General features: G+C 37.2%; 1 protein-coding gene across 1 annotated transcript; it reads left to right on the top strand.

Annotated features, from left to right (window-relative positions):
- Positions 1-1796: 1796 nt before the first annotated feature.
- Positions 1797-12293, top strand: LOC103520741 (the record flags this gene model as incomplete). The annotated part of the gene is made up of 6 exons (XM_026831744.1): positions 1797-1859; positions 8101-8458; positions 9467-9618; positions 10039-10175; positions 10431-10791; positions 11014-12293. Coding segments are annotated over 6 exons (1185 nt in total), but the record flags the coding sequence as incomplete, so codon positions are not given.
- Positions 12294-12803: the final 510 nt, after the last annotated feature.

The raw sequence follows: 12803 nt of genomic DNA, 5'->3' as shown, positions 1-12803 counted from the left end.
TTACAACAGAACACCCAAATAAGCACCATTCAATAGGATAAGGAAAGTCGTGTGATGTTCACACCAGATTTTTTTTAATTGACCTCATTTTGAATTCGAACGATCATTCTACCAGTAATGGTAGGTATATACTTATTAATGCAATTTTCCATCAGTTGAAGCTCGACTAAGGAAACAATATTAACAACTTACCGCTTTCCCCCACCAGGTTTCCTATAATCTCTTTATCAGAGGAGGATTGACAATGATATAGATGATTACAGCCCTTCTTTAATCCCTAGGCCCTAGGGAATCCCTTCCCAGTGATCAACATTGAATTAAGCTCATTAGGAGTTCAATCAATAACGCATCAGAGCTTTGGAATAAGTGATTAAGTACATAGAAGTTTCTATCACAATGTAATTTAATTGAATAATGGTTACTAATGATAGCATGCAAATATGTTAATACCTTTGTAGATACCTACTTCGTTGATAATCACAGAATATGCAAGCGGAAGGTACATATGTGTCATATAGACATATTTTGTCTAAACTGTAAAATGGCGAGATCTCTTTGCTCTACGATGTTGCCCGGGCCCCGCGGGGGGCTAATCCGGCCCTGCCCGTAGATTAAACTGAGTAGTTTTACCTTACCTTTTTAAGCCTTTAGCTTCATCCTTCAAGGCAAAGGTTCCCAATCTGTGGTACGCGTACCACTAGTCACTTTCAGGTTTTTTTTAATTGACCTCATTTTGAATTCTAACCATCATTATTGGAAGGTATAGGTACTTATTAATGCAATTTTCCATCAGTTGAAGCTCGACTAAGGAAACAATATTAACAACTTACCGCTTTCCCCCACCAGGTTTCCTATAATCTCTTTATCAGAGGAGGAATGACAATGATCTAGATGATTACAGCCCTTCTTTAATCCCTAGGGAATCCCCTCCCAGTGATCAACATTGAATTAAGCTCATTAGGAATTCAATCAATAACGCATTAGAGCTTTGGAATAAGTGATTAAGTACATAGAAGTTTCTATCACAATGTAATTTGATTGAATAATGGTTACTAATGATAGCATGCAATATGTTAATACCTTTGTAGATACCTACTTGTTCTTTTAAAATTGATTTTCATTACAGATAATCACGGACTAGTTAACTTTTTCTTTCAAGAGAAGGAGATAATCACAGAATATGCAAGCGGAAGGTACATATGTGTCATATAGACATATTTTGTCTAAACTGTAAAATGGCGAGATCTCTTTGCCCTACGATGTTACGAAATTTTACTACCTCAAGAAGAGGTATACGAGTATTGTGACTCCAAATGGTCACTCCAAATCATGCTTTCTTGTAAAAACTTTTTTATTGGACTGTCCAGGATTAGTTCATCTTCTCTGGGCAATCTTAACAGCTAAAGGAGAGAGGATAGGGTGAAATATCAGAAAGAAAAGGATAGAGCGTTGCAATGTAAGACTCTTTCGCATGTGATATGGATATGGCCATTGTGACCTGTGACATGTTAATGCCTCTTTGTCTCTGTTCAATGTTGTCATGTTTATTGTATACCGCGGTGTTTTGTGTCATTATTAATGTCATTTTTACTTCCAACATTCTATCTGCATTAGAAGTCACACTAGTAACTTTTCGAAATGGCATCATTCAACCGAGCTATTTAGTCAAATAAACATTACTTACTTGTTTCTGTTCACCTTTGAATGAAATTCTCAGCCTCATGCTTTCATTATTTGGAGACGTATGAATTCAAAATATAAATTCTAATTGAAAGTTTTTACTCTCTATGTTTTAGGACAAGTTGCTGACAACTTTAGAGAAGAATGAATCCGATACTCCTACTTCTCAAGATGATGAGGTGAGTTGAAATGAAACAAATTTGAGGGAACATGACTCATGATCTTAGAAATATCTTCCTACATAGAAACTTGATTACGTAGGTAGCTTGAAACAAGTCATCCTTAAAAGGCCCACTGTTAAAACTGACTACAAAAGCAACATACAGAACGAAGCACTTGGCAGTAAATTGAGTCCGGTATGAGTTTTAATTGAGGAAATATGAAAAATATAAAAAAAAAAAAATTCGCACCAAAAGTGGACAATTTTCCAAACAGTTTTTTAAAAAATAAATATCACACTTTCTGAGATAGTTAAAAAATGTTTTATCACCTCATAATAGAAAAAAGTCTAATAAAAGAAATTATGTAGCTAATTAAAGAAATCATGTGCCTTGAACTGATAGTTTTTAAACAGTTTAATCAGGTTCTGTGACAACGAAAGATAAATGTCAAGGAAATACCTACTCAACACAGACTGCAGAGATCTAAACTTGAAATAAGGTTGGATCACAGCAACGAACTCCAAAGTACAGCTACAGTTGATTGATAGGTCTCATTAAACTGAAATCGATGGATAGGTCCCCTACCTGAGGAACAATTATTAAGAAAATACATTGATAAATTATTGCTTTCAGTTTACTTGGGGGAAAATGCGGAAATTGTTCTTATAAGTTCTAGTGATATAATAAGTTTTTGGGTTTCTGCAAATTTGCAGATCCCCACGAACTCTGAAACCCTTGGTAAACTTCATCTTCACCTTCCGAGGACCAAGTCTGTACCAATAACCTTTTCAACAACACAGTTTGTCTCGTTGGAAATTTAAGACAATATTCCAATTTCGTAAATTGTTTTGGTCTCATCTTTTTTCTAGTCTTCAAAATTCAGTAGAATCTTGTGACCATATTTGTTACTATGAGAAGATCACTTACAATTTTAACCTTCCCTGAACAAGACTTATCGTACACAGCCTAAATTTCTGGAGACAATATAGATCCCTGCTGAGCACCGAATCATCATTCAATATTATAATCTCTGTTCTATTCTCTAACGACATGTTTTGAAACCAATTTACCAATTGTTGCATTAGCTCAACCTAATAGTCCTAATCTCCTAATACACCTGCTGAGCACCGAATCATCATTCAATATTATAATCTCTGTTGAATTCTCTAACGACATGTTTTGAAACCAATTTACCAATTGTTGCAATAGCTCAACCTGCAATAGCTCAACCTAATAGTCCTAATCTCCTAATACAGTGCAAGAGTTTCGAGAGCCGATCAAAGAAATGGAAGAAAAATACGAGAAAACCACGAAGCTTACGCCAATCCAAGAATTTCAAAGAGAATTCCGGGCGGGAAGAGACCTTTCGAATTCAACTAGAATACGGTAACTTGAATAAAGATCTTCTCAATGGAGAATGGAATCATTTACCAGTCCAGATTCTGAACCTATAGAAAGTCTTTGTAAAGATAAGTTTGTTTACATTTGCACCCTAGGTACTGAAATTGTACCGAAAGCCAATATGTACGTACAAACATATTGATACGTATACGTAGGTATTGATTTAAACCAAAGATATTTCCTTTGTTTAGTAAGTAGGTATTTAATACCTAACTCGAGTAAGTCCAACAGACTCCTCTTTGAGGAAAATACGTGTATATCTATTGAAGATTACCAGTAGAGCTTAGGATCAAAGCAACTTAACATGATTAAGCTATTACAATTACAACTTCAAGTACACAACATACTAGGTACCTACCTACAACAAACAGCTCGTATAACATGTTTAACAAAGTTTTTCCAATATTACTCCAATGTTTAAGAAGATTATACAAGTCCTTTTGAGGAGGATAATATTACTTGAAAAGATTCTTCACAGTTTTCTTCATCTCAGTTTAGATGTTGTCGTTCTAGGTTCTAGATTGACTCTGGGGAATTCCCCCCCTATCTCTATTTTATTTCCCCTTTCCTTGCTATTTGTCTCCTTTCTTCTATTTCCCTTGTTCCCTTTCCCCTGTTTCTCTTGTCCCTTGTTCCCTTTCCTCTGTTTCACATGTCCTACTTTTAGAAGAATATGACGAAGTAAAAACAGTGCTTGAAAAAGATTCTTCACAGTTTTCTTCATCTCAGTTTAGATGTTGTCGTTCTAGGTTCTAGATTGACTCTGGGGAATTCCCCCCCTATCTCTATTTTATTTCCCCTTTCCTTGCTATTTGTCTCCTTTCTTCTATTTCCCTTGTTCCCTTTCCCCTGTTTCTCTTGTCCCTTGTTCCCTTTCCTCTGTTTCACATGTCCTACTTTTAGAAGAATATGACGAAGTAAAAACAGAAAAAAGGAGTTCAGTTCTTTTGTTTCCTCTTTCAAAAGTGCACTTCGTTTTGCCCTTTTGAAAAGTCTCTTCATTTATTTCCCTAGTGGGGCTGTTGGAAACCGCGCACGTTTTTTTGTTACTATTTATTAGAGATCTTTCCGTTGTTCTATTTATTAGAGATGTTCGTTGTTCTATTTATTAGAGATCCTCGTTTTTCTATTTATTAGAGATCCTCTCTTGCTGTTGATGTTCTTTTTTATGAGTCATAAGTATAACACATAGACGTCAACTGTCGTATAGTCAAGTACCTATTAAAATCTCAAACCTAGAATGACCCTCACTGTCGAAGTAATTGATATATTTCAACAAGAATCTGTTAATTGTTAATTTTCTGATAGGTATGCAAATCTAGAAATCTATTACTCTACACTTCTTACGTATCCCTATGTATTTGGAAATTTCTTTGACAATATGACAAAGGATGCTCCACTTTAGACTCACCAAAAATTAAAATTGGGGAAGTTGAGAGCAATTCACTTTCTAGTCCGCTAGTTTTTGGTTCTAGATTTTCCAATCGGAGGATTTATGAAATCAAGGTTTCGAGCATTCAAGACAACAGCTGCCACATTGACCTGGAAATTCCATTACATTTCTATCTAAGGGGCATCTATCAAAGGGCCAGGAGCATTCCTATCTACTTCTATGATTATTGAAAAAAGTACCCACGAGAGTTTCAAATTTAAGTGTCCCTATATAGAAATTTCTTTGACAATATGACAAAGGATGCTCCACTTTAATTTAAATCACCAAAAATTAAAATTGGGAAAGTTGAGAGCGATTCACTTTCTTTCTCGGCACACATTTTTCAAATAACTGTAAGTACCTATTTCATCCAAATGTTGTCAGTCCTGACCCGCCTTAATACATGAGTATCTGGTAGCTCAGCTGGTATTAGCTACTTGTTTGCATGACAATACGCACTCCCATTGTTCTATTGTACCTACTGCCATGACAAGACAAAAACCTACTTTTCTTATACAATACGTAAAGTAATGTGTCAGATTACAGTCGTCTGGGTACCTATGTTGATGTAAAAATGGATTTTGTCGAATTATGGGGGTTTGAATTATTTAGAAGGATATTGATAGAAACTGAGCAAGAGGAAGGTGAATGTGAAGTGCGGGGCTAACAGTTTTCGTTGGATGTTCTTTTAAAATTAATTTTCATGACAGATAATCACGGACTAGTTAACTTTTTTCTTTCAAGAGAAGGAGAAAGTTTTCCAAAGTTTTCTATAGAAATTGTTAGAACAGAAATCCGGGAAACAGAACCAAAGGGAGAAGAAAGAAGAAGTTGGAAATAAAAGCAATTTCAAAGTTGATGAAAGGGAGACTTCCTTTTCTGCTGGTTTCGCATCTGTCAGTCCTAAAGGAAATAATTACCTGTAGATTAAACTGAGTAGTTTTACCTTACCTTTTTAAGCCTTTAGCTTCATTCTTCAAGGCAAAGGTTCCCAATCTGTGGTACGCGTAGTCACTTTAATTTTTTACTTTCCTTATCCTATAGGTTCGAAGGAAGTACAGTAATCGGGTCGGTCAAATTCTTCGTGGCATGTTCCAGATTGTAGCTGCCAAAACACGTGTTTTGACGCTTCCCTAGAGCTTTCGCCAAAGTTTCAGCATTGGTCCGTGTGGTGTGTCTGTATGATGTCGTCTGTCTGTGGGATCCTTCGTGTGTGCTGTCTGTCTGTAAACCAAAAAGCATCAGTCTGAGAATAAGTGGTAAGAACTAGAGACTTGACAATTGGTTGTTGATAATGTTCTTTAAAATGCGATAAGTTAGATGCGACACGAAACTACTTTTGGTTAAGAATTGCAAGCGGAGGCAACGCTGTGCCTTTGGCATTTTAGGCTAATTTAACAATGGCGAGCTCTTTGCTTACGATGTTGAAATTTTGACTAATCAAGAACGGTATACGCAAGTACTGTGACCAAAATGGACAAAGTCTTGTAAACAAATCGTTGGGTTACAGAAAGTCGCTGCGGCTGGGCACTTCTAACGACAGCTATAGAGCGGTTGGATCGACCGCGACTTTTTGCGGTTTCAGCTGTATACGATACTAAACGGATTAGAGATATCGTAAAGTGTTAACTCAACAGAACCACCCAAATAAGCACTTCAATCTCAAAGCGAAGGTTCAAAGTCGTGGTACGATGGTTCACAGCCAGACTTTTTTTTAATTGACCCTCATTTTGGAATTCGAACCGTCATTCTACCAGTAAATTGGTAGGTATGACTTACTTATTTAGCAATTTTCCATCAGTTTGAAAGCTCGACTAAGAAACAACTAATTAACAACTTACCGCTTTTCCCCCACCAGGTTTCCCTATAATCTCTTATCAGAGGAGGAATGGACAATGATATAGATGATTACAGCCCTTCTTTAATCCCTAGCCGGGAATCCCTCCCAGTGATCAACATTGAATTAAGCTCATTAGGAGTCAAATCAATAACGCATCAGAGCTTTGGAATAAGTGATTAAGTACATAGAAGTTTTCTATCACAATGTAATTTGATGAATAATGGTTACTAATGATTAGCATGCAAATATGTTAATACCTTTGTAGATACCTACTTTGTTGATAATCACAGAATATGCAAGCGGAAAGGTAACATATGTGTCATATAGACATATTTTGTCTAAACTGTAAAATGGCGAGATCTCTTTGCTCTAACGATGTTGGAAATTTTACTACCCTCAAAGAAGAGGTATACGAGTATTGTGGACTCAAAATGGTCACTCCAAATATCATCTTTCTTGTAAAAACTTTTTTATTGGACTGTCCAGGATTAGTTCAGCTTCTCTGGGCAATCTTAAACAGGTAAAGCGGAGAGAGAGGATAGGTACAATATCAGAAAGAAAAGGATAGAGCGTTGCAATGTAAGACTCTTTTGCATGGATGTGGCCATTGTGACCTGTGACATGTTAATGCCTTCTTTGTCTCTGTCTCTAATGTTGTCATGTCTATTCTATACCGCGGTGTTTTGTGTCATTATTAATGTCATTTTTACTCCCAACCAACATTCTATCTTCATTAGAAGTCACCACTATAACTTTTCAAATGGGCATCATTCAACCAAGCTATTTGGTCCAAATGAACACCACATTTTGGTTTGATCACCCTTTTTGTCTGTCTTTGAATGAAGTTCTCTAGCCTCATGTCTTTATTATTTGGAGACGTATGAATTCAAAATATAAATTCTAATTTGAAATTTTTACTCTCTGTGTTTTAGGACAAGTTGCTGACAACACTTTAGAGAAGAATAATCCATACTCTCCTATTCTCACAGATTGGATAAGGTGAGTTGAAAATGAAACAATTTGAGGGAACATGACTCATGACCTCAATATCCCTCATGAACTCGAATAGCTTCCTACTATAGCCACTGTTACTAGACACACTCAGAACGAAGCACTTGGCAATAAATTGAGTACAAAAACATCATCAAAAAGGGTCAATAAAATGTTCATAAAGAGAAGCACATGTCGTGGGTTTTTTAGAACACGATAAAAGCTTTTGTGTAGGGAATTTCTCCTCTTTAAAGGTCATTGAACTTTTAGGATGAGAACTCCTACGCAAAAAATGTCTTTGTTAGATCTAAAATTTTATCTCGAGTGTTTGTGTTTGAACAATTCAAGTACTTATTTTTCATCATTCAAGTACTTATCTTACAATCTTATATCACTTGAGTACTTGGCCTGCAAACTTTGAGAGCATTTCTTAGAAAGTCTCTTGTTAACTTTATAAGCAATTCTCTAAGTAGAAATCTGAAAAGCTCTCAATGTCTCAATTAATTGTGGTATTCATGGCAAATCAATCCCGTGGTAAAGCCCCCTAAACGTCCAAAAACTCATTCATATTCACCCCAAGTTGTTGTGGGTTTCAGTGCGTCATCTGCTGTAACGCAAAGGCCAGTATGCAGACGTACCCGTGCGGACATCGCGTGGTTTGCCGCAAATGCTTCGTGAAGACAATTCAGAGCGCCGTCTCTCAGCGTCTTCTTCCCTTACGCTGCGTCATATGTCGCTCCAAAATCCTGCGTCTCAAACAGAACAGCTCCGGTAGCGGTTTATCGGACAGAATGCGAACGTCAAAGTCGTGGAGTGCGTTTTCGACGTCATTTGCGTCAAATGTGCCGTCGTCAGCGTCCCAGTATTCGATGTCGAGCGCCACTAGCACAAAACCCAACGTTCCCACTTCTCAGTCGTTGTATTCCGTAACCTCGGGAACGTCCCTGTTCTCTGGTAAGATCCATTGGTGATTTATAATTTTATAATAGGTAGGCAATAGTAGTGATTTCATACTTATCGAATGAGACTAACGCCAGCCTAGTTAGCTTAGTTGGTAGTGCGTCTGCCTTGTAAGCGCTAGGCCGCGGGTTCGATTCCCGCCCGGGGCGGGGATAATGTTCGTTCTCGGAACGGCTGGCTTTCCTCCTATCCTGTCTTCCTTCTCTCTTCGATTTCGGGACGATAAGACTTGATAGTCTATTGTAAGCGCTAGGCCGCGGGTTCGATTCCCGCCCGGGGCGGATTTTATCCTGATGGGATAATGTTCGTTCTCGATGGAAGCGCTAGGCCGCGGGTTCGATTCCCGCCCGGGGCGGATTTTATCCTGATGGGATAATGTTCGTTCTCGGAACACCTAGGCCGCGGGTTCGATTCCCGCCCGGGGCGGATTTTATCCTGATGGGATAATGTTCGTTCTCGGAACGGGTTATAAGCGCTAGGCCGCGGGTTCGATTCCCGCCCGGGGCGGATTTTATCCTGTAAGCGCTAGGCCGCGAGTTCGATTCCCGCCCGGGGCGGATTTTATCCTCATGGGATAATGTTCGTTCTCGGAACGGCTCGCGCTAGACGCGGGTTCGATTCCCGCCCGGGGCGGATTTTATCCTGATGGGATAATGTTCGTTCTCGGAACGGCTGGTTTCTCCTATCCTGTCTTCCTTCTCTCTTCGATTTCGGGACGATAAGACCATAGCAGTTACAGTTCCCTCTGTCAAAAAAAAAAAAGAATGAGACTAACGAGTTCCGGAATTAGCTTTCCGCTAAGGTTACGAGTAAGCCCTTTTTTTACAACGTACAAATAAGATACCGATTGGAAAATTATGTAGGTAGAATAGAAAGTAACATCATATTAGGTACTAAAATTGGGAACTACTCTAATCTCTAATGTATAACAACACTTACCTACATATAACCACAATCACCATTTCATAATAAATAAGTATTTTCAATTTTTCATCCCTCCAGGTGTGTCTTCCGTTAGTTCTGCAACGACGAGTAGCTTCGGTACTTCATGTAGTGGATTCAGCTCTAGATCCACCATAGTCAGATCCAAGTCTCTCCAATATCCTCGACAGCCTACTGGTTCCCTAAGGAGATCACAGATGGCGTCTATGAAGGTAAGTATTTTGCCCAGTTACGAAAGAGCCTATCCTTATTACGTGGTGCCTACTATGAAGGCAAGTATTTTACCTGATTGTGAAAGAGCTTGCAAATAGTACGTACATATTCCCCATTGTTTACCTATCTGAGAACGAAGAAGAATCTTCATAATGACATAACTCTCCTAAGTTCTTTCATATTTTTTGTGGGTATCACATTATTACCAAGTGCTCCCTATGCAATACCTTTACTTACAACTCCAAATAATCATTTTACACTTTGGTGAGTAAACCCTCACAGAGCAAGAAAAGTAGATGGTATAACCTCATGTCCCGGTCAGCGGTCAGTAGGAACGTAGGATTCATATATCACCATAATTATGTTTCACTAGTTATTTTCACTTCTTTCGTTCTAATTACTTATTGAATATATTACAGAATCGTTTGCAAGAGTTTCGAGAGCCGATCAAAGAAATGGAAGAAAAATACGAGAAAACCACGAAGCTTACGCCAATCCAAGAATTTCAAAGAGAATTCCGGGCGGGAAGAGACCTTTCGAATTCAACTAGAATACGGTAACTTGAATAAAGATCTTCTCAATGGAGAATGGAATCATTTACCAGTCCAGATTCTGAACCTATAGAAAGTCTTTGTAAAGATAAGTTTGTTTACATTTGCACCCTAGGTACTGAAATTGTACCGAAAGCCAATATAGGTACGTACAAATATATTGATACGTATACGTAGGTATTGATTTAAACCAAAGATATTTCCTTTGTTTAGTAAGTAGGTATTTAATACCTAACTCAAATAATTCATTTTTGTTTCAGATGCGCACAAAAAATCATCACACAATTAGAAACAACTCCTCTCAGCAAACAACACGAAGTGACGAATAGAATCAGTCGAATCAACGCACCTCTTACCGATAAACAGACTTGCCCGTCTAGAAGACCTGAACATCGAAGTCAAACACTGTCTTGTAGAAGAGAAAAAGAAAATATTCAAAACTGCTCAAATTCCAGAAAGTACAGTATTTCCATGAGTAGGAAATCCTCGGTTGACAGTAAAGAGTTGGATAAGATAGAACTCGCCAGTAACGTTAGTGGTAAATCAAAACCAATTGAAAAAGTAAATGAGAAAACTAAAGAAAAAGACAGTAAAAGTGATAGTAAGAAAAACAAGAAAGAACTGAGTAAAGCCGAAATCAAGCAGCTCAAAAAACAGGCTAAAGCAGAGAAGAAGAGATTGAAAGAGATTTCCATGAGTAGGAAATCCTCGGTTGACAGTAAAGAGTTGGATAAGATAGAACTCGCCAGTAACGCTACTGGTAAATCAAAATCCAATGAAAAAGTAAATGAGAAAACTAAAGAAAAAGACAGTAAAAGTGATAGTAAGAAGAACAAGAAAGAACTGAGTAAAGCCGAAATCAAGCAGCTCAAAAAACAGGCTAAAGCAGAGAAGAAGAGATTGAAAGAAGAAGCCAAAAGACTGGCTAAGGAAAATAAGCAACAATGTAGAAAATAATGTCTAAAAGGTCATAATATGAGACTTGATTGGCAACTTTTAGTTGCTCATCCTGATCCTTGATTTGAAATTGAAGATTTCTTCGAATTTCATTATGTAGCTTCCCACTATTTCCCATTAGGTGCTCTTATGTATTGTTCGTAGATACATTTTTAATTAAATCTGAAAGCAATATTGTCAACTACCTATTTAAATTAAGTGTAAATATGAGCCGGAATGACCACTGTATTTATCAGATTTATCTTTAAAGATGGACTCAAGTTGTTCTCTTTCATGATAATTTTGTTGTCCCTGTTTCCCAAATTAGAAAGACGAACGCTTGTTTAAAAAAGTAAAATTCAGTTCGCAGGTTTTCTAAGAAACCTTTCCAAACGAATTGCAGGTATTAGGTGTTAAACTGGTTCGTTTAACCCCCCCCCTTCCCAGCCCTTCCTAAAAAGTTCATAAATAATAGATTTAGTCATTAGAATAGTAGATGATAGGGTAGTTAGTTACATATCATTTATTACATTAATGTTAAGCTCTCATTGTTATTGTAGTGAAATTTTCGTTAGTGAAACTCCGGTCATAGAAGAGGTTCACCTATTTGTACTTAATGACTAAAGTATAGATTTTCATTACCTAGATAAGTACCTACTTGCATTTATTTTACTTAGGCAAGTAGTTACCTACTTGCTAGGTAACCATATAGACCTTTATTTGTATGTTTGTGTAGACAAAACCATAAATTGTAAATGTTATCATTTATCTTGAATCAATCTTCAAAAAAATTACCTACATACAACATCTATCTACTATTTTGATAAGAAATGGTACGTGTGGCACATCCACTAAAATTCAAATCCCTTACTCTCTCTTTCCCTCTCTCTCTCTCTCCCAATCCTACAATAGAAAATTTGGTAAGTTTGGTAAAAAAACATTCCCTAAAATCTATATACCTACACATATTATTATCTATGTCCGTTTCTCTTCCTCGTTTTCTTCTGCTCACCAGTCCCATCATCAAGATAATGGTTAATCATTCAATTGTCTTTAGTTACCTTCTATTTTCGATTGTTTGTTTTCAAATAAAACGTTTAATTCCTCTCTGGTTTGAAAGGAACTAATGTCTTCTGTTCAGCTGTTGATTCCTTCGATTACATAGGAAATTTGCGTGTGTTACAATCCTTACGGACAAAAACAGAACTAATGTCTTCTGTTCAGCTGTTGATTTCTTCGATTACATAGGAAATTTGCGTGTGTTACAATCCTTACGGACAAAAACAGGACTATTTACAACTTGAAGGTATGTAGGTATTTAATAACTCTGAGCTATTGAGTGGGTACTCTAATGCCAGCCTACATCTACATATTATTACGTCATCTATTACTGTATAAATTATCATTGTTCTTCTTTTCCTTTCAGTATCTACCGGTAACTGGTATCCAACTATCTACTACTGGGCATTGGAGATCAAACGGACAATGTTTCAATACTTTCGAGCCATTGAGTGCCATGTCAGGTATGACTGACACCAAATAGTCCTACAACTTTTTTGCTTGGATGTAGGTATTTAATAACTCTGAGCTATTGAGTGGGCACTCTAATGCCAGCCTACATCTACATATTATTACGTCATCTATTACTGTATAGTGTATAAATTATCATTGTTCTTCTCTTCCTTTTAGTATCTACC

This window comes from Diaphorina citri, unplaced genomic scaffold, assembly GCF_000475195.1.
Source record: "Diaphorina citri unplaced genomic scaffold, Diaci psyllid genome assembly version 1.1 scaffold4021, whole genome shotgun sequence".
NCBI lineage: Eukaryota > Metazoa > Arthropoda > Insecta > Hemiptera > Psyllidae > Diaphorina > Diaphorina citri.
The sequence above is the reverse complement of the archived record's forward strand: the minus strand, read 5'-3'. Positions and strand labels throughout refer to the sequence as shown.